This window comes from Eretmochelys imbricata, chromosome 14, assembly GCF_965152235.1.
Source record: "Eretmochelys imbricata isolate rEreImb1 chromosome 14, rEreImb1.hap1, whole genome shotgun sequence".
In the NCBI taxonomy this organism is placed as follows: Eukaryota; Metazoa; Chordata; order Testudines; family Cheloniidae; genus Eretmochelys; species Eretmochelys imbricata.
In genome coordinates, this window is record NC_135585.1 from 31,521,023 (window position 1) to 31,540,139 (window position 19,117).

At 53.0% G+C, this 19,117-nt stretch overlaps 1 protein-coding gene and 1 pseudogene across 4 annotated transcripts; one reads left to right on the top strand and one right to left on the bottom strand.

The window, feature by feature from the left end:
• Positions 1 to 653: 653 nt before the first annotated feature.
• On the top strand, positions 654 to 9,560 carry LOC144274716 (killer cell lectin-like receptor subfamily F member 1). 3 transcript variants are annotated; one of them, XR_013347933.1, is made up of 4 exons: positions 654 to 791; positions 5,277 to 5,431; positions 6,143 to 6,255; positions 9,360 to 9,560. XR_013347933.1 is itself a non-coding variant. In XM_077833761.1 (3 exons), the coding sequence occupies exons 1-3, from the start codon at positions 663 to 665 to the stop codon at positions 9,475 to 9,477; spliced, it is 360 nt and encodes a 119-aa protein (XP_077689887.1). In that variant the 5' UTR covers positions 660 to 662; the 3' UTR covers positions 9,478 to 9,560. The 3 variants fall into 3 exon arrangements, 1 of the variants encoding a protein (XP_077689887.1); XR_013347934.1 differs by lacking the exons at positions 6,143 to 6,255; positions 9,360 to 9,560 and adding an exon at positions 6,745 to 6,761; XM_077833761.1 differs by lacking the exon at positions 5,277 to 5,431 and having other exon boundaries at positions 660 to 791.
• LOC144274715 (C-type lectin domain family 2 member D-like) lies at positions 9,066 to 17,618 on the bottom strand (annotated as a pseudogene). The gene is made up of 6 exons (XR_013347932.1): positions 17,376 to 17,618; positions 16,195 to 16,281; positions 14,916 to 15,081; positions 14,179 to 14,282; positions 10,998 to 11,563; positions 9,066 to 9,449 (listed from the first exon to the last, which is right to left on the bottom strand). The product of XR_013347932.1 is annotated as a C-type lectin domain family 2 member D-like (transcript).
• Between the last annotated feature and the right edge of the window lie 1,499 nt (positions 17,619 to 19,117).

The following is a 19,117-nucleotide window of genomic DNA, read 5'->3' on the forward strand; positions in this document are numbered from 1 at the left end:
AACTGAGGCACATAGTATTCATACAAAATGTACAGAAAATTCCCACTCTGTCACAGTTCCAACCCTCCCCCAGTCTGTGCCCGGGGCAGAGAGGCCCTTCTTTGCCCCTTCTCCCCCCGTCCCACCAGGCTCTGCCCCTGCTCGCCCAAGGATTGCAGTGGCTCTCAACTTTTCCATACTGCTGTACCCCTTTCAGGAGTCTGATTTACAGACCCCAAGTTACACCTCACTTAAAAACCATTCGCTTACAAAGCCGGACATAAAAATACAAAAGTGTCACACAGCCACTATTATGGAAAAATTGCTGACTCTCTCCTTGTTACCATATAATTATAAAAGAAATCAGCTGGAAATGTACATGTCGGTGTACACTCCACAGAGCAAGATGAAGAAGTCACTGTCTGGAATGTTGGTTTGCACTGATGTCACCAGTGCTTTCAGGCAGCCCCTGGTAAAACTAGGCCAATAGCGAGATGAGCAGAGGCGGAGGAGGGTTTCCTGGGGCCCTGGGCCAGAGCAAGTGCACCCTCCTCCCCCTGTGGGGCTCCCGCCCCTTGTCCAATCAGAAGCAATATGCTAATAAGGCGTATGATCTCCCCCGTGCTGTGTAGTTTCATTCTCCTCACCGCTGGCTTTTTCAGGCGCTTTCCCTTGCACGAGCAATGGGGGAAGACATGATGTGTGTGAAGGGGGGAGTTGGGGCTCCCCGCTCAGCTAATGCGCAGAGAGGGGGAGATGGAGCAGGGACCTGCCTTGCAAAGGAGCCTGCAGCCATGGAGTCCCTGGAGGAGGTAAGCTGTGATCTTCCTCCAGAGCAGTGCCCTGGGAACCTGACTCCCACCCCCGCTCTGCAATGGGGGACTGGGGTTCGGGTGGAGACGGGGGGTTATTCTGAAGATCCCAGTGTCATTGCAGCCCTGTGATTATTGTTACAGCCCCCACAGGCAGGCTGCAGGGCCTCGCAGTGTATGTGAATGACGTACGATTTGTATGGCAGCCGCTGTTGAATTGTGTGTCCATTCTTCGGCCACAAATTGAGCTTGAATATTTTCGTTTCCCCCAAAGTGAGGTGTTGGGTAAAGGGGAGACTGGGGGGGGGGTCCAGGAAATGAACAGTAGCTTTTAGACGTGCCAGAAAACCCAGTAAAACACCCAGAATTGCTCCCAAGTCAGCGAGACGTCCTGCCTTTCAGAAAGGGCTCCTGTTCTCTGGCAAATCCTCCCTTCCGGGGACAAATCAACCTTGTGTGCAGACGTCACTTATCCCTTCCCGAGGAGCCTGGCCCAGAGCGCGATGCGCATTGCGTGGCCTCCTGCCCCAGTCCCTCCAACCTCTGGGGTCCCATGCTCATGGCTGGGGGGGGGTCTTACGGCAGCTGGCGGGGGCAGGCTCCTGGGGGACAGGGTAGCCGGGGTCTTTGCAGGAGCCTTCGCGAGAGAAGCTCACCCCTGAGCAACCCGACAGCTGCGCTCGCCCCTCGGGGGCTGCGAGCAGGAGCCGCGAACAGGCCGTGTGGCCGGGGAGCTCTCCGGGTGAAGGGCAGACGGTGTCTGACCCTGCATTGGCTTGGCTGGGGCGGGCGGGTCGCTCTGCTCATAACTCCAGCGGGAGAACAATGTTCCACCGCCAGGGTGATGTTTAAGTGGGTGGGGCGGGGGGAGAGACACCTTTAAATCTGCTTGAATGCTCTGGGTGCCGTTGTGATGTGCTGTACACCCCCAGCGCCCCTGTCTTCTTTCACTTCATCTCTCCCAGGTGGTGGGTGCAAGACCCAGGCTGTGGCTGCCTTTGTCTGTACCCCGATGGCCGGGTTCCTCTCCCTTCTCGGGGGCAGCGGTGTTGTGGCCGGGCTGGTCCCAGAATGTGAGAGAGACAAGGCGGGGAGCTGATAGCTTTTCTTGGACCAACTTCTGGTGGTGAAAGGTACAAACTCTGGAGCTCCACAGAGCTCTTCTTCGGGTTTCCTCTGATGTCCTCCCCCAGCCCTGAAGAAGAGTTCTGTGGAGCTCCGAGTTTGTATCTTCCACCAGTGGAAGTTAGTCCAGGAACAGGAATTACCCAGCTGGTCTCTCTCTTTCCTTGTTGCCATCCTCCTCTTTCTCTCCACACGTTTCACATCAGATGTTCAGGCTGGGAGCTCTTTGTGGCAGAGATTGTCTTACTATCTGTGCGCAGCATCCCTAGACCAACCCCTAACCCGATCCAGGACAGAAACCTCTCAGCTCTACCCTATTTCTTTCCACTGCAGTCCTGCCTCAGGGATGGAGGCCCCATTGTGCCAGATGCCATAAAAAACACATCACAAAAAGACAATCCTTTCCCCACGGAGTGTGCAGGCGAAGCACAATAAGTAATTCTCAGCCGCTTGTGAAGAGGAGCAGCAGTGACCTCTAGTGGGAAGAGGAATTCCCATTGCTGGAGCGCAGACAATCATAACAATAGTGTAATAAAGAATACAACTGCTCTGGAGGTTGGATCCCAAAGTGCTTTACCAACCACATCGTACTTATGGGAATCCTTTCCCCCCACTACTGACATGCAGCCACCTCTGGAGTGAAACTCCACAACTGTTCAGCAGCACACAACACGGGCAGACGATGTCTTAGGGGAATGATTGAAGCAGAATCCACTCGCCTATTGGAATTTCACAGGGCATTTGAGGGAGGCAAATTGTAGTCCCCCGAACTGTCATTTGAACCGACTTAGATCTCCCCCATTAAAGAAGAGCCATAGGATTTGTAATGACCATAATGGGACCTTGCTTTTAACTCCCAGCTGAATCCTGGCACCAGCAGAGGTACAGCGCCCCCAGCTGCCAGGTTGAGTCTCTGGGTTCAGTTCTGCCTTAGTCGGGGGTGTCATCCGTCTTATTTGTTTCAACTCTGAGTTTCCCTTGAGGTTTCCCATTGGGAAACAGCCTGGGTCTGTCCCTGTTCAGCTTTTATAAGCTCACACCGTCAAACCTCAAGGAATTACATTTGAATGCACCAAGCCAGAGATTCCTCCCAGCCAGTGATTCCTACATCGAGCCCAGAACTTGTGACTGAGTTAGAGCAGATCATTCGTAAGAGAGCAACTCCGTGTAAAGACTTGGAGTGAATTCTCTCCTCTCTGGCCTCCCAGCACCTTGCTTTCCTGACCTACAGCGTGCCCGGCTGTTTGAGTGCTGACCCTGAGAAAAGCCCTCACTAGTACATTGAGCCTGAAGGCTTTTTACTAGGGCTGGCAAGCGATTAAAAAAAATAATCGCGCTTAATTGCACTGTTAAACAATAAGAGAATATCATTTATTTAAATATTTTTGGATGGTTTCTACATTTTCAAATATATTGATTTGAATTACAACAGAATACAAAGTGTACGGTGCTCACTTTATATTTTTGGTTATAAATATTTGCACTGTAAAAAACAAAAGAAAGAGAATATTTCAATTCACCTAATACAAGTACTGGAGTGCAATCTCTTTATCATGAAAGTTGAACTTACAAATGTAGCATTATGTACAAAAAATAACTGCATTCAAAAATAAAACAATGTAAAACTTTCAAGCCTACAAGTCCACTCAGTCCTACTTCAGCCACTCGCTCAGACAAACAAGTTTGATTACAATTTGCAGGAGATAATGTTGCCCACTTCTTATTTACAATATGACCTGAAAGTGGGAACAGACGTTCGCATGGCACTGTTGTAGCCGGCATCACAAGATATTTATGTGCCAGATGCGCTAAAGATTCATATGTCCCTCCATGCTTAAACCACCATTCCGGAGGCCATGCGTCCATGCTGATGACGGGTTCTGCTCAATAACGATCCATGGCAGAGCGGACCGAGGCATGTTCATTTTCATCATCTGAGTCAGATGCCACCAGCAGAGGGTTGATTTTCTTTTTTGGTGGTTTGGGTTCTGTAGTTTCCGTATCAGAGTGTTGCTCTTTGAAGACATCTGACAGCATGCTCCACACCCCGTCCCGATCAGATTTTGGAAGGTACTTCAGATTCTTAAACCTTGCGTTGAGTGCTGAATCTATCTTTAGAAAGCTCACACTGGTACCTTCTTTGCATTTTGTCGCTGTGAAAGTGTTCTTTAAATGAACATGTGTTGGGTCATCATCCGAAACTGCTATAGCATGAAATATAGGGCAGAATGTGGGTAAAACAGAACAGGAGACATACAATTCTCCCTCAAGGAGTTCAATCACAAATTTAATTAACGCATTTATTTTTTTTAACGAGCATTATCAGCATGGAAGCATGTCCTCTGGAATGGTGGCCGAAGCATGAAGGGCAGATGAATGTTTAGCATATCTGGCACATAAATACCTTGCAATGCCGGCTACAAAAGTGCCATGCGAATGCCTGTTCTCACTTTCAGGTGACATTGTAAATAAGAAGGGGGCAGCAGTATCTCCCGTCAATGTAAACAAAACTTGTTTGTCTTAGCGATTGGCTGAACAAGAAGTAGGACTGACTGGACTTGTAGGCTCTAAAGTTTTACATTGTTTCATTTTTGAGTGCAGTTATGTAAGAAAAAAATCCACATCTGTAAGTTACACTTTCACGATAAAGAGATTGCACTACAGGACTTGTATGAGGTGAACTGAAAAATACTATTTCTTTTATCATTTTTACAGTGCAAATATTTGTAATCAAAAATAATCATGTAAAGTGAGCACTGAGCCCTTTGTGTTCTGTGTTGTAATAGCAATCAATATATTTGCAAATGTAGAAAAACATCCAAAAATATTTAATCAATTTCAATTGGTATTCTATTGTTTAACAGTGTGATTAATCATGATTAATTTTTTTAATCACAGTTAATTTTTTGAGTTAATCACGTGAGTTAACGGTGATTAATTGACAGCCCTGCTTTTTACACAACTGTAGGGGAAACTTCAGCAATGTCTAGAACTAGAGCTGATACAGTGTAAGCCTAGGTCATGAAAAACGTGAAAAGAAATGATAGTTTGATGTCCTTTGAAGGAAGTAGAAAAGTGAAAGTCCTCCCCCACTTTTCAAATGGAGGGAACTGTTAAGAGTAAATGTTTATTTCCCCTCCAGAACTGAATGAAATCCTCCCTCCCACCCTCAAAACCAGTATTTCCATTCTAAGTCCACTCCCCCATCAAAAAATGAAAAATGGCAATCAAAATAAAACCTTTCATTTGGGTCAAAATGGCATTTTCCATTAAAAAAACAACTTTGAACATGAGTTTTCATCCAGCTGTAGTTTGAAGGTTCAGAATTAATGACACCTCGGTTCCCATTTCTCCCTCCAGAGGGATCCGGGTGCAAACTCTGCCCCAGGGACTGGCTGCTGCATGGGGACAAGTGCTACTGGCTGTCTAAGGAGCGTAAAGATTGGACTGGGAGCCGTGACGACTGCTCGGGGAAGAGCTCTCGCATGCTCGTGATCCAGAACCGGGAGGAGATGGTAACATAAAATATAGGCTCATCCAACTCCAGCTGGAGAAAGACGTGTGTGTCACTAGTTACAATCCCAGTGTCTTTCACTAGAAAGACGTGTGTCACTAGTTACAATCTACCACCCCCCCGCAAATCAAACTCCACACTGGGGTGTTTTCTCCCCTTCTAGGGGTCTGGCTTATTAACATACAGTTCAGAACAAGAACCCCACAGCTTTCCCACCCCAGACTGCCCAGCTGGCTCCTGTAGGCGTTTCACTCCCAGGCCCTCTGTCTGAGAGCTCAGCAGAGCCCTTCTGCATAGATCTACTCACACAAACCTCCTACCCCATCAAATCTCTCCCTGCCCAGACTGGCTGCCCTTGTAGCCCCACCAGGCCTGGCTCCTGGTCACCTGCTTCCATCACCTTTGCCTCTAAGTCCAGGGGCATCTAGTCACAGGTGAGGCTCAAGACTCCCTTAAAGGGCCAGCTCACCCTGTGCCACCAAGGACTGGTGCTGATGTTACCATGTCTGCATAGAGAGAGCCACGTTCACCTGCACTGGGACCCTGCCTACCCAGGGGAGAGGGTGAACTAACTCAGGGGCTGGTGGGGTCTCCTGCTGGCATTATGGGCAGAGCTACTGAAGGAGAGAGCAGGCTCTTCATGGGATCACTAAGGGAATTCTAGCATGTTACAGGATACTCATCCCCACCCCCTCTGCTTTGCACATCACAGGATTTCATACAAGATGTTGTACAAGATGCAAACTACATCTGGATTGGCCTTAAAGTGACACCCCCAGGGGGGAAATGGACCTGGGTGGACGGTTCCCCATTAGATCCAGTGCGGTAAGTGCTGCTTGACGTTTACTCTTTGAGACGTTTGGGAAAAGCTCCCATCTGCTGCAGTTTCCACGGTATGTATCTGATGAAGTGAGCTGTAGCTCACGAAAGCTCATGCTCAAATAAACTGGTTAGTCTCTAAGGTGCCACAAGTACTCCTTTTCTTATTGTATAACTTGCTCATGTTAAATGTCCAACGTCTGTTCGAGGCCTGGTCTACACTGAAAAGTCTTACCAGCGTAACTAGGTTGGTTAAGGGTATTTTTCCTAACAGAGGTGTGCCAGCAAAGGCCCTAGTGTAACTGCAGTTCTACCAATATCTCTGTGTGTATAGCAGTGTAGCTTAGGGGGGTCAGGGGAGCTGGCATAAGCGATAGTGGTAGAAGCAGTTGTATATGGATATAACTGTACTTATCCTTAGGGGACCCAGCTATTTTCCTCTTTCCATTGTGAAAACAGAGCATTTATTCCTGTTGTTTCCTATCTTTTAACCAGTTACTGATCCATGAGAGGACCTTTCCCCTTATCCCATGACAGCTTCCTTTGCTTAAAAGCCTTTGGTGAGGGACCTTATATTTTCCTGCTTCTAATGTACTTAATTTTTTTAGGTTTTGCATCTTTAGGAAGTTGCTTCTCAAACTCTTCCTTGCCCTCCCTCCTTATACTTTACAATTTACTTGCTGGAGTTTGTGCTCCGTCCTAGTTTCCTCATTAGGTTTAGACTTCCAGTTTTTCAAGGATGCTTTTTGCCTCTAATGGCCTCCATTACTCTGCTGTTTAGCCAGGATAGCATTTTTTTGGTCCTCCTCCTGTCTTCTTTTATTTGGGGTACACACTTAGCCCTAGTCTACACTGTGTGTGTGGGGGGGGGGATCGACCTAAGACATGCAACTTCAGCTAGGAGACTAGCATAGCTGAAGTGGACGTGTCTAGCTCGACTTACCTTGGCATCTTCACGGTGCTCCCCCATCCACTCCGCCTGCACCTCTCGTGGCACTGGAGTACCGGAGTCGACGGGAGAGCGCTCGGGGTTCGATTTATCGCGTCTAGACTAGATGTGATAAATTGACCCCCAATAGATAGATCGCTACCTGCATTTCCGGCAGGTAGTGGAGACCTGCCCTTAGACCCGGTCTACATTACAGACTTATGACGGTCTAACTATGTTGCTCAAGGGTGTGAAAAATCCACCCCCCAAGCGATGCAGGTATCCTGACCTCACCCCCAGTGTAGACAGCACTACGTTGAGGGGAGCGCTTCTCCTGTCCCCATAGCTATCGCCCTTGGGGAGGGGGATTGGCTCTGCTGATGGGAGAAGCTCTCTGGTCAGCGTAGGTAGCGTCTTCACTGCAGCGCTGTGAGTGTAGACAAGCCCCTCGTCTGAGCCTCTCATGATGTTTTTAAGGAGTGTCCGTGATACTAGGAGACATTTGACCCTGGTGACAGCTCTGTGCAATTTCCATCCAACAAGCATCCACATGGTTTTGTGGTTCCCCTTTTAGAAGTGAAAGGTGGGGGCTAGAAATCATCTCTCTGCATCATGCCCCAAGGTGACAGTTAGTCTGTCTGCTCCAATCACTCTTTATCCCGAGTCTGGAACAGGGTTAACAGGAGAGAATAAGGGACCCCCCACCACCACCACCTCAGACTGTCCTCTAGCTCAGTGGCGTCAGCCTACTCCTAAGAGGTGAGAGACGCCTGTTCAAATCCCTTCTCCTACCCAGCTACAAGGGGGACTTGAGTTGGGGTCTCCTACTTTCCAGGTGAGTGCCAGAACCCCTGGGCTAAATGTTACCAGGAAGCGCTTGCTCCTCTCTGGTTTCAGAGTAGCAGCCGTGTTAGTCTGTATGTGCAAAAAGAAAAGGAGGACTTGTGGCACTTTAGAGACTAACCAATTTATTTGAGCATAAGCTTTTGTGAGCTACAGCTCACTTCATCGGATGCATTCATCGGCTGCATGCTCCTCGCTGCCAGTCTGTGGACGCTCACCTGTGGGGCCCAAGCTGGTACGGGTCCTTTGAACATGCCCACTGGCTTGGGGCCCCAAGGCAAGGCAGGCGGAGACTGGCTCCTGGATCGTACTGGGGCTTAGGCAGCCAGCAGCCTAGAGGGAGGGAGCAGCACAGGTGCTCGGGGCGCACACAAACACCCCGTAAACTTTGACTCAGAAAATTGAGGCACCGAGCAAGTTCAGGCGCTTCCAGGGTTTGGTGGCAGCTGAGCTGGGGTTTGGTGAATCCCAGGGGGATGCGGTTCTGGGACGGAGGTGTCTGAAGTGGCCTTTAGCCTCTTAAGTCTCTTTGTGAATCCAGCCCTAACCGTTCATCGGGACAAGTCCTCAGCTCCCTGCAGCTGTCCCGTTACCCAGGTCGCACGGTGCAGGTTTCCTCTCCCCCATCAGACTTCGTTTTTAAAGGAAAGCTGAGATGTAGGAGATCAAGGTGGCGCTTCCAATGAACAAGTACCAGGTCACCAACCCCATGAGATTCAGCCTTGTATGGTCCTTGCTCCAGACCCCCAACTCTGTGGGTCTCAAGCAGGGTTACATGTATCCCTGGGGTACACAGAGCTCTTCCGAGGAGTAGGTCAACTCATCTAGATATTGGCCTAGTTTTACAACGGATGAAACAAAAAGCACTAGCGAAGTCAGTGCAAACTAAAATTTCAGACAGACACTGACTTGTTTACACTGTTCTATATGCTATACACGGATATGTAAGTACAATACTTATTTCCAATGGATTTATTTTATAATTGTATGGTACAAATGAGAGTCAGCCATTTTTCAGTAATAGTGGCTGTGGCAACATTTGTATTTTTAGGTCTGATTTTCTAAGCAAGTCGTTTTTAAGTCAGGTGAAACTTGGGGTACGCAAGACAAATTAGACTCCTGAAAGGGGTACAGTGGTCTGGAAAGGTTGAGAGCCACTGCCCTAACTCACCTCACAGCCTGGGACGTCTTCTCAACTGACGCTCCACAGGAAAGTTAGAGATGAAGGACAACACCAGAGCCCACCTTCCCAGTACAGGGAGGGGGAAGAAAGACTCACCCCTGGGCCTTTCCTTGTTACAGGGACCCACAGTGACACGGACTCTCTCTCACTCTGCAGCTTCTCAGGCTCTGCTGCTGGGAACAGCTGCGGGTGGATAAAAGGCAGCCAGGTTCTGTCTGAGACGTGTGCCGCGGAGCTCAAATGGATCTGCCAGAAAGAAGCGGCCGTGATATAAACAGTGCAACTGAGGATCCACATTTGTGTATCTGTAATGTGAAGTACCCCCTGTTCAGTTTCATGGATAGGGCCCTACCAAATTCACCCATCCAGTTTGGTAAATTTCATGGTCATGAGATTTTTAAAAGTCTTTTAAATTTTACAGTTTTAGCTATTTCCATCTGAAATGTCACCCTGTTGTAACTGTGTGGATCCCATCCCAGAAGAGGATCATGGGGGGTCTCAAGGCTATTGGGGGAGGGGTGTCACGGTATTGCGACCCTGACTTCGGCACTGCTCCTGGCAATGGTGCTACCTTCAGAGCTGGGCTCCCGGCCGGCGGCCACGGAGCTGTCTGCTGCTGGGGGAGGTTCCTGGCGGTTGCTCTGATCTGGCCCTGGGAGCAGCCCATGCAGAGGACGAGGTCCTGTTCCTCCCCAGCCCAGCCCGAACTTGCAGCTAGAGCCTGGCACATGGTAGGAGCCCCTGCCCGGGATGCTCCCAGCGCTGCCCCTCCCCCATTCCAGGGTCCAGCACTCAGAGGTTAAAAGGGCCTGGAGCTGGCGGTTGGTGGGGTTCCCTCCTGACCACCGCGCTCGGGGCAGTTGTCCGCATCACCCCCCCATAAGGTTCCCCACCACCACCATGCCACCCTCTGTGGGTCTCAAGACTTCTGCACTGTTGCTGGCAGCAGCGCTGCCTTCAGAGCTGGGCACCAGACCAGCAGCTGCTGCTCTCTGGCCGCCCAGCTCTGAAGGCGGGGTAGACGTAAGGGTGGCAGTACTGGGACATATTCCACCCCTCCCCCGCCGAGCCAGATTTCACAGGGGAGACCAGATTTCACAGTCTGTGATGCATTTTTCATGGTCATGAATTTGGTAAAGCCCTACTCACGGGGCGGGACTGGGGCTTTACGCAGAGCAGAACTCTGGGCGGTGCGGGGACTCAGGTGCCCCGCGCAGTCACAGTTCCTCTCCTCGGTCCTCCTCACTGGGCTGGGGCCTTGGGGTGTAATTTCTAACTGCCCCAAACCTGCAGTAAGTTAATACCCTGCAATGCTTCCCAGGGTACCCGGGGCTGGGAGGCACCTCGCCACCACCTGCCCTTTGCCTGAGGGAGCCTTGTCTGTGCCTGCCAGGGGTCAGCTCCCCAACTCCACTGGCCACACGCACTTGCTGCTGGGCCTGCCGTCACTGCAGGGTAGCAATAGGCCCACTCTGCCCTCAAGTCCTTTGAGAATCTGTCTGGAGCATCCAGTCCCTGGTCCCCTGGGCACTGGTATTATTCACAGATTCACTATTTCCAAAGGAACAGTAACATCCTCGGCCCCAGCTTACCAGGTCCAGCTCAGATCACTGCTCCACTTAACACACAGCGCTGCCATAGGCTCACAGCGAAATCAAGCCTCAGTTCAACAAAGCCAAGAGTCAAGTGAAAGTGTTGGAAACAAATGGTTACATATAACAAAGTCATAACATGCGTTCTAGAGCCTAGACTGAACTAACAAGGTATTCTCCTGTCTAACCAAGTACAGCTCACCCGAAATCCTTGCAGCACTTCACAGCCAGGCAGGCTCGAACCCTTCTTTTAGGGGACATGCATACCGTCAGTTTGTCTCCGAGGGGAAGGATCCAGTATGTCTCTGCACACAGAGAGAGATCAGACCGATCCTTTGTCTTTATGCTTAAACACCACAGATGGACACACACACAGCCCCCTGCTGTAAGTTTCTTCCTGTAGATTTCCTTTTTTGTGGATTTTGCAATCTAATTTTGCACCTGGCTCAGTGTGCAAAGAGACATCCAACATCAGGCACACAATACACGGATGGCCAGACAGGGAAGTAACCCAGTGATGCGCAGAGCATTCCCCGATATTCTGGAATTGCTCAGATGTGATGGTCACAAGAAATCACAGTCAGGCTTTTCCAGGGCTAGATTCTATAATACTCTTGTTACCAGCCCCCTTCCACGGCAGCCTCCTGTGCCTGTGTAAATGCATCGGGTTTGGTGCAGATCCAGTGTCTCTCACTGGTGCATTGCTAGCTGCTGACCGCACTCACACCGTTCAGATACGCGCAGTCTCCTCCTCCTCCTATCGGAAACCTGCAAGAGAGAAGTCAGGGAACTGGTGTCAGGTAGGAGTTGGACATTTCCCATCAGTCACAGGCAGGGAGAGATGCTCTCGCATAGTGAAGGGAGCTGCTGCACTCACAGCCCCTCACGATTCCCCTTCCTGCACCTGCCACAGGCCCCAGCTAGAAAGGGGGCAGTGAGGCAGCAAGGCCAGGAAAGGTTCGAAGATCAACTGACCTCCATGGACCATTTATGCTGGGTGGGTATTAACCCAGGTCCTATTCTCCCCCCCACACACACCCAGCTGGGTCTGGATGGGCCCCTGCAGGCCCAACCCACCCAAACTGCCCCGGGCGCAGGTTCCAGGTGACTCTCAGCGTGGCGAGGAGCAGCCGTAACGCCGCACAGAGGAGCTGGGTCCAGGGCTCCCTGGACAGTTTACATCAGCTCTCAGGCCAGAGGCCTGTCAGGACAGGCTGTATTGCAGGGGGCGGCTGGAGTGAAATGCCAGCAGCACAAACCCAGCAGCCATGGGGTGACCCCAGCCACTCACACAGAGCTTCCCGTGAGAGCTGGAGGCCAGCGCTTCCCACCTGGGAACAGGGTGGGATCCAGGCCCACAGGCAAATCCTCCCCCATGGTCCCATCCTGGCTACTCACAGTAGACATGTGCTCGGCTAGGAGAAGGTCCAGCACTACTCTTTGGGCAGGCCGGGATCTCCCTGCCCTCAGGCCACCAGCCTCTGGCTCGGGGTGAGATCTGTCCCAGAGAAGGGAGAGCCCAGCTCACAGCCACCTGAGCAGATGGCTGTGGGTGGCTCCCCCACCAGCATCACCCCAGACGAGCTCTGAGGGGATGGCAATGATGCACCCAGAGCCTTCTGCTGGGGTGGGCGCCCGCAGGGTGGCAGATTTCAGGGTTAACACCCCACTGAGATGCCTGTTTACCCAGTTCCGGTAAATTGGCGTCACATTAGCTATCCTCCAGTCACCGGGTACAGAAGCGGATTTAAATGGTAGGTTACAGACTACAGTTAGTAATCCTGCAATTTCACATTTGAGTTCCTGGTCCTGGTGACTTGTTACTGTTTAGTTTCTCAGTTTGTTCCAAAACCTCCTCTAATGACGCCTCCATCTGGGACAGTTCCTCAGATTTGTCACCTAAAAAGGACGGCTCAGGTTTGGGAATCTCCCTCACCATGAAGACTCAGCCATGAAGACTGCTGCAAAGAATTCATTTAGTTTCTCTGCAATGGCATGGTGCCAGCTGCGGTGTGGACAGACCCCAAACAGGCCGGCTAACAGATGGGGTCATGAGGCAATCACAAAGACAGACTGCTGCCGACATCAGGGCATCCTTGCTGGAATATGTGAAAATATCTGACTGGGATCAAACAACAGGTCATCAACTGACTTGTTTCCTAAGCCTCCTCAGGGCACATTTTCCAGCTTCCCATCAATCGCAAAGGGCTTTTTTAAAAACATCATTCAGCTGTAAGTACATAAGACTGGCCACATGGGTCAGACCAATGGTCCATCTAGCCCAGTGTCCTGTCCTCCGATACTGGTCAGTGGTAGGTGCTTCCGAGGGAATGAACAGAACAGGGTCAGTATCGAGTGATCCATCCCATTCACACCCAGCTTCTGGCAGTCAGATGTATATGGACACTCAGAGCATGGGGTTGCATCCCTGACCATCCTGGCTGATAGGAACTGGTCAAGCTATCCTCTGTGAACTTATCTACTTCTTGTTTGAACAGAGTTATACTCTTGGTCTTCACAACATCCCCTGGCAACAAGCTCCACAGGTTGACTGTGTGTTGTGTGAAGAAATACTTCCTTTTGTTTGTGTCAGACCTGCTGCCTATTCATTTAATTGTCTGACCGCTAGGTCTTGCGTTACGTGAAGGCGTAAATAACACTTCCCTCTTCACTTTCTTGACCCCACTCATGATTTTATAGACCTCCTATATCCCCCCCTTAGTCGTCTCCCCTCATATGGAAGCTGTTCCACATCTCTAATCATATGGGGATAGTTGAAACCCCCCATTATTATTGGGTTTTCTGCTTTTGTAGCCTCTCTAATCTCGGTGAATTTCACAGTCACCATCCTGGTCAGTTGTATATTCTTGCTGCTAGATTCTTATTCTTCAAGTGTGGAATTCCTATTCTTTAGAGATGCTAGGATACAGTTGGGTTCGTTTACGATTTTTACTGTTCTTTACTCTATGCTTTCCTGGACATGTAGTGCCACTCCCCCGCCCGCGTGACCTACTCTGCCGTTCTTTCAGTGCTGATGGTCCAGGGTCAAACCCTGCTATCGGATCAACTGGGGTTTGGTTATTTGATCCCACCCAGATCCCACTGAAATCCCTCTTGGGATGTCGTCTGGGCCATCTCTACTGTACCCCACTTCTCATGGCAGCCCCAGGCACTCAGCGTTTGTGACTATCAGGGGTCTTTAACGCAGATGGCCCCACTAAAGCCAGACAGATCTGAAAGCTTTGGCCAGTCTCCCAGCAGACAACACTTGCTTCCACCCATCACTAATACACAGAGTACATAGCACTGACTGGTGCGTCGGCCTGAACTCGCTATCTCAGACGCCAGGGACCCAAAGCCCAGGGAATTCACAGAGGACTTACAGGTTGTTGAATTCGGTGCCATTGGCCCATTTCCAGAGCTGCCCAGGGTCCCTCCGGAGGCCAATCCAGTGGTCAAATCTGCCTTTATAGCACAGCAGGAAAGCCTAAAAACAGCAGAGGGAGAGGTGGGTTCAGAGCACAGGCTCTGTGCACCAGAGACTCACAGGGATACACTGAAGGGCTCTGTTTTCAGGGAACGGCTGGGGATTTTCGCCTCCCTCTTGCCCAGCTCTGGGTAATTCAGTATTAACTTTCCTATCCCAAACCTTGCCTTACAGAACAGCTGAGCTCCCCTGCCCATCACAGGGGAAGGGGAAGGAAAGAGCCCAGCTGATCTCAATAAGGGATGCTGGGAAGGGCCAGGGATGAGAGAAGAGCCACCAAATCCTCAGCTAGAAGGGGCCAGGGCTAAGAGGAGCCTCCCCATCCTCATCTGGCTACCCAAGAGCACTGGCTCTTCAAGTCAATCTGGGATCTCAGTACCCCTTTGGCCTCATGCCACCCAGAAGACACTCAAGCCAGCCTTGCCCTCGAGAGGGGCGGTCTCCTTTTGAGAGGGCTGACAGTGAGTGATCCCTGCAGTCAGACACGGACACTAGAGGTGCCCCGGGCCAGCCAGCAAGGCCTGGCATTCAGCAGCTGGAAGGTCATTTACTCAGAGCTGCTCCTCGAGCCCAGGTTCTCCTGCAGCAGCTGCTGAGCCAAGACCAGAACGTTGCAATTCGAGCATCTCTCACCATTTCCTGCTCACTGTTGATCTCAGCCAGGGAGGCGCTGAGCGCAGAGCAGTAGGTCAGGCTGCAGGTCCAGTTCCTTTCGGCCTCAGAGAAATAGTAGCATTTCCCTCGGTATCCGATCCAGTAACGGGCCCCGGTTCAGGTGACAGAAGCTTAGGTCTCCACACTGAGAATGAGACAGCGACACGTGGTGTGAGCGAGACCCGCCACCCGCCAACGAGGAGAACAGGGGGAGATCAGCCCCTGTGCCCCAGGCTTCTGAGACACCTCGAACCAGGGTGGGTACTGAAAGGCCGTGAGGGAGCCAGGAGGACTCTGGGAATCCAGCCCCAGAGGGGGGTTATCTGATTCTGCTCTCACTCTCTTGGGTTCACATTCAACAGGGATGCAGCTGACAAGCAGCTCATGCCATGAAGCCCAGGTCAGAGAGCTGGGCCCAAGCTCAGTGTTACAACACGGGGTGGGCAGAGAGCCGCAGAGGGAGGGGACAGTTACCAGGGGGCCAGCAGGGGGGCAATAAGTAATGGGTAGGAGATTAACTTCAACGTGATTTGCCAGGTCTAGTACCCCAAGGAGTTCTGCTAGCCTGGGCTGCTGCCCCCTCACCCTGCTCTGCGCTTTGCTTCCCTGGAGAGGCAGGTTGAGATGAAGACGGGAACAAACTCCCTTCCCTTCAGGAAACCGAACGCCCGCTGCCCGGCCTGTCCAGCGCAGCCAGCCAGGTTCACGATCACCATAAACAGCTGCCATCTGCGCGCGCTGTCTGTGCAGGTGGGGATGTCAACAGCGCGACGAGACCCTGCCCTGCCGAGGTCACCAATGGGTGGGTTTCACGCTGCGTTAAGGGAGGTGTCCGTACTGCGTTCCACGGCTCCTTTCAGTGACACGCCAGCACCTGCCCAGCACTGGGCACCACCCGGGGATGCAGGAAGGCCAGGCTGGCACCTCAGGGCGACACGCTGCAGGCAGAGGGCCCAGCTCATTGCTGCCCTGCACCGTCAATCACCCCCACTCTGCACGGGTATCAGTGACCGTGCCTGGGGCCCGGCAACAGTGACTTGGACCCAAAGGGCTCAGAGATGGGCTGGGGGGAGCTAATTTCAGTCCCGACACAGAGAGTGCCCAGGTGCAGGGGTCTGGGAGGGAGCAGGAGGGGGGTCTTGGAGGAACATCCCCCAGGAATCCTCTGTCCCAGACAGGCCAGGAGGAAAGACTGACTGTGGTGGCTCCAGGGGGAATGGGATGTGCAGAGAGGGGGAAGGGAAGGGTGAGAACTCACCTGCCAGGACAATGATGAGAACTAAGAACATGATTGCGAGGGCGACTGCGAGCACAATTGTACATTTCTTGTAGTTAGGACAAGGATCTGAAACAGAAAGACTCGTCAGGCAGGGCCGCGAGGACACGTCTCCCCGACGGCACCAGGGCTGGAGCTGCCTTAGAACAGTGGTTCTCACCCACCGGTTCGTGTACCCCTGGGGGTAAGCAGAGGTCTTCCACGGGGCACATCAACTCATCGAGAGATTTGCCTCGTGTTACGACAGGCTAAATAAAAAGCACTAAGTCAGTACAAGCTAAAATTTCATACAGACGATGACTCGTTTATACTGCTCGATAGACTATACACGGAAAGGTACAGCGTTGATAGTCCAATTGATCTATTTCATAATTAAATACGCAACAATGAGAGAGTCAGCAATTTTTCCAGAATAGTGGCTGTGACACTTTTGTATTTTTATGTCCGATTTTGGAAGCAAGTTGTTTTTAAGTGAGATGAAACTTAGGAGAGTGCAAGACAAATCAGCCTCCTGACAGGGCAACAGTCGTCTGGAAAGGCTGAGAACCACTGGACTCGAATATGCACCATTCTGTCGATTGCTCCTTCCGTCAGACGCTCTGGGAGAAGAGCCCGGAGGGTCAGGCCGGCTAGGGCTGGCAGAACAGCCCCTCTTTCCCCTCAGCCCAGTGCTCTCCCCTGGGCACTCCCAGCCAGGCTGCCAGGAGGCCTGGTGAGCTCAGGGGCACAGAGATAAGGACCCGCATGTCCTGGTGGCAGTTGCCCCCCCCACCATCCCCACCCCCTTTCTGCCCCCTGCCGAGCACTGGCTGGGCCCACACTGCCGAGTGCCCCTGTCCCCGCACACTGGGGTCTCACACTGGCCATACACAGCAGAAGGGGGGAGAACGAACCAGGCAGAGATGGGCCAGGGCTGTCACAGGGGGTCTGACACACCCAGCCCAGGAGGGCCCTGCACAGCCCCACGGCCACCGCTGTGTCTGCCAGACAGCAGCTGTGAGCCAGGGATGGGTGCCCTGAGAGCCCCTGGGGGTGATCCAGTCCCTGCTGCCCACAGACGGGGCGTTGCTGGGCACTGGCTGCTGCCACTGAGAGCCTGGCCCCATGTGGGGCAGCCTCAGTGTCTCTCTTCAGCCTGTTCCCAGGGAGCAACACCCCATTACCTGGCTCCCCTCCAGTCTCCAGGTGTCCATGGCCCTCAACAGGCCACTCCCTCAGCGGCTCTTCACTCCCAGCAGGTCCAGCTGCTGGCCCCATCGTCTCTCTCAGCGACACTCGGGCCGCACACGCTGCTGGAGACGCTGGGCTGGGGTCGGCTCCTCTCTGTGACTGGGTCCGATTCAGCAGCAGCAAAGCCAAGCTGGAGCGGGGGTCCTGGCCCTGGCTCCCCGCACACCCTGCTCCGGACTCTCTGGCCGATCTGAAAGTCGAGAGGGACCCAGCAGGACAGGTCAGTGGGGGGTGGGGCACGATTTGTGGTTTCTCGTTCCCTGCCCAGCAGCCCAACCCCCTGCCAGAAGCGGTGCCATGATGATTGAACCCCCTTAAACGCCATCGGCCCCTCCACCCCCCAGGGCTTCAGAGACCTGATCTGCCACTGACCCCACCCGCCGCGCACCACCCCCGCGTGACAGGCACCCAGCTGGGGTTGACAGGAGGAAAAAACCCTCCTTCCCCACACATACCTCCCGCAATCGAGAGCAAGTCGAGAATCCTAACAGGAGTGGGGAGTTGGTGGGCGGGGGAGAGAACCAGGATGGATTGAGTAAAATCAAGGCAATTAAATCACCAAGTCCAACGCCTCAATTGAAATGATCAATTTTAGTCAACTTATCGATTTACACTTCAGTAATTTTCTAAGGCCAAGTGCCCAACCAGTGGGCGATAGAACCATTAAAACTTCATGTCCAAAACTTCCCCCATGGGGGGAGGGGCGGGGAAATTGTGGGAGTGGCCCTTTCCTTCCCCCTTGTTCATTGGGAACGCAGGCAGGGGGAGGATGCCCGTGGGAAACCACGGTTGGGGGTACAGGGGTACAAGGTTGGGGGTACAGGGAGCAACAGTGCGCTGATGACCTCCCCCCCAACTGGCTAGGGGCCATGGGAGGGGAAGGGCCCAGGTAGCTCCATGCTCCACACAGGTGCCCCATCCCTAGCGAGCAGACCAGGAGTTGCGGGGGGAGCCACCAGACAGGCCCAGCCCAAGGAGGGGGGACGAGGGGGCACCCCCCACAGCCAGAGGAGGGGGGGAAGGGACGAGGGGGGAAGGAGGGGCCCCCCAGCCCGAGGAGAGAGGGGAGGGGAGGGGAGGGGGGGAAAGGGGACGGAGGGGCCCCCCAGCACTAGGGGAGGAGGGAGAAGGGGGACGGAGGGGCCCCCCGCCCGCCCCAGCCCGAGGGGAGGGAGGGAAGGGGGAGGGGGGATGGAGAGGCCGCACGCCTGCCCCAGCCCAAGGAGAGGAGAAAAGGGGGAAGGGGGACAGAAGAGCTCCCCCCAGCCCGGGAAAGGGGGGAAGGGAGAGGGGGGACAGAGGCCCCCCCCAAGCCCGGGAAATGGGGGAAGGGGGACAGAGGGCCCCCCAAACCGGGAAAGGTGGGGGAAGGGGGACACAGGGCCCCCCCAGCCCGGGAAAGGGGGGAAGGGAGAGGGGGGACACAGGGTCAACCCCCAGCCAGGGAAAGGGGGTGAAGGGAGAGGGGGTACACAGGGCCCCCCCCAGCCCGGGAAAGGGGGGAAGGGAGAGGGGGAAGGGAGAGGGGGGACACAGGGCCCCCCCCAGCCCGGGAAAGGGGGGGAAGGGAGTGGGGGGACACAGGGTCAACCCCCAGCCAGGGAAAGGGGGTGAAGGGAGAGGGGGTACACAGGGCCCTCCCCCCACCTCAGGAAAGGGCGGGAAGGGAGACAGA

Excerpts from the sequence above, each read along its gene's own strand:
- LOC144274716 (XM_077833761.1), top strand. The coding sequence starts at position 663 with ATGGGGGAAGACATGATGTGTGTGAAGGGGGGAGTTGGGGCTCCCCGC. Across the intron at positions 792-6,142 it reads CCATGGAGTCCCTGGAGGAG|GATTTCATACAAGATGTTGT; the intron begins GTAAGCTGTGAT and ends TGCACATCACAG. Across the intron at positions 6,256-9,359 it reads TCCCCATTAGATCCAGTGCG|CTTCTCAGGCTCTGCTGCTG; the intron begins GTAAGTGCTGCT and ends CTCACTCTGCAG.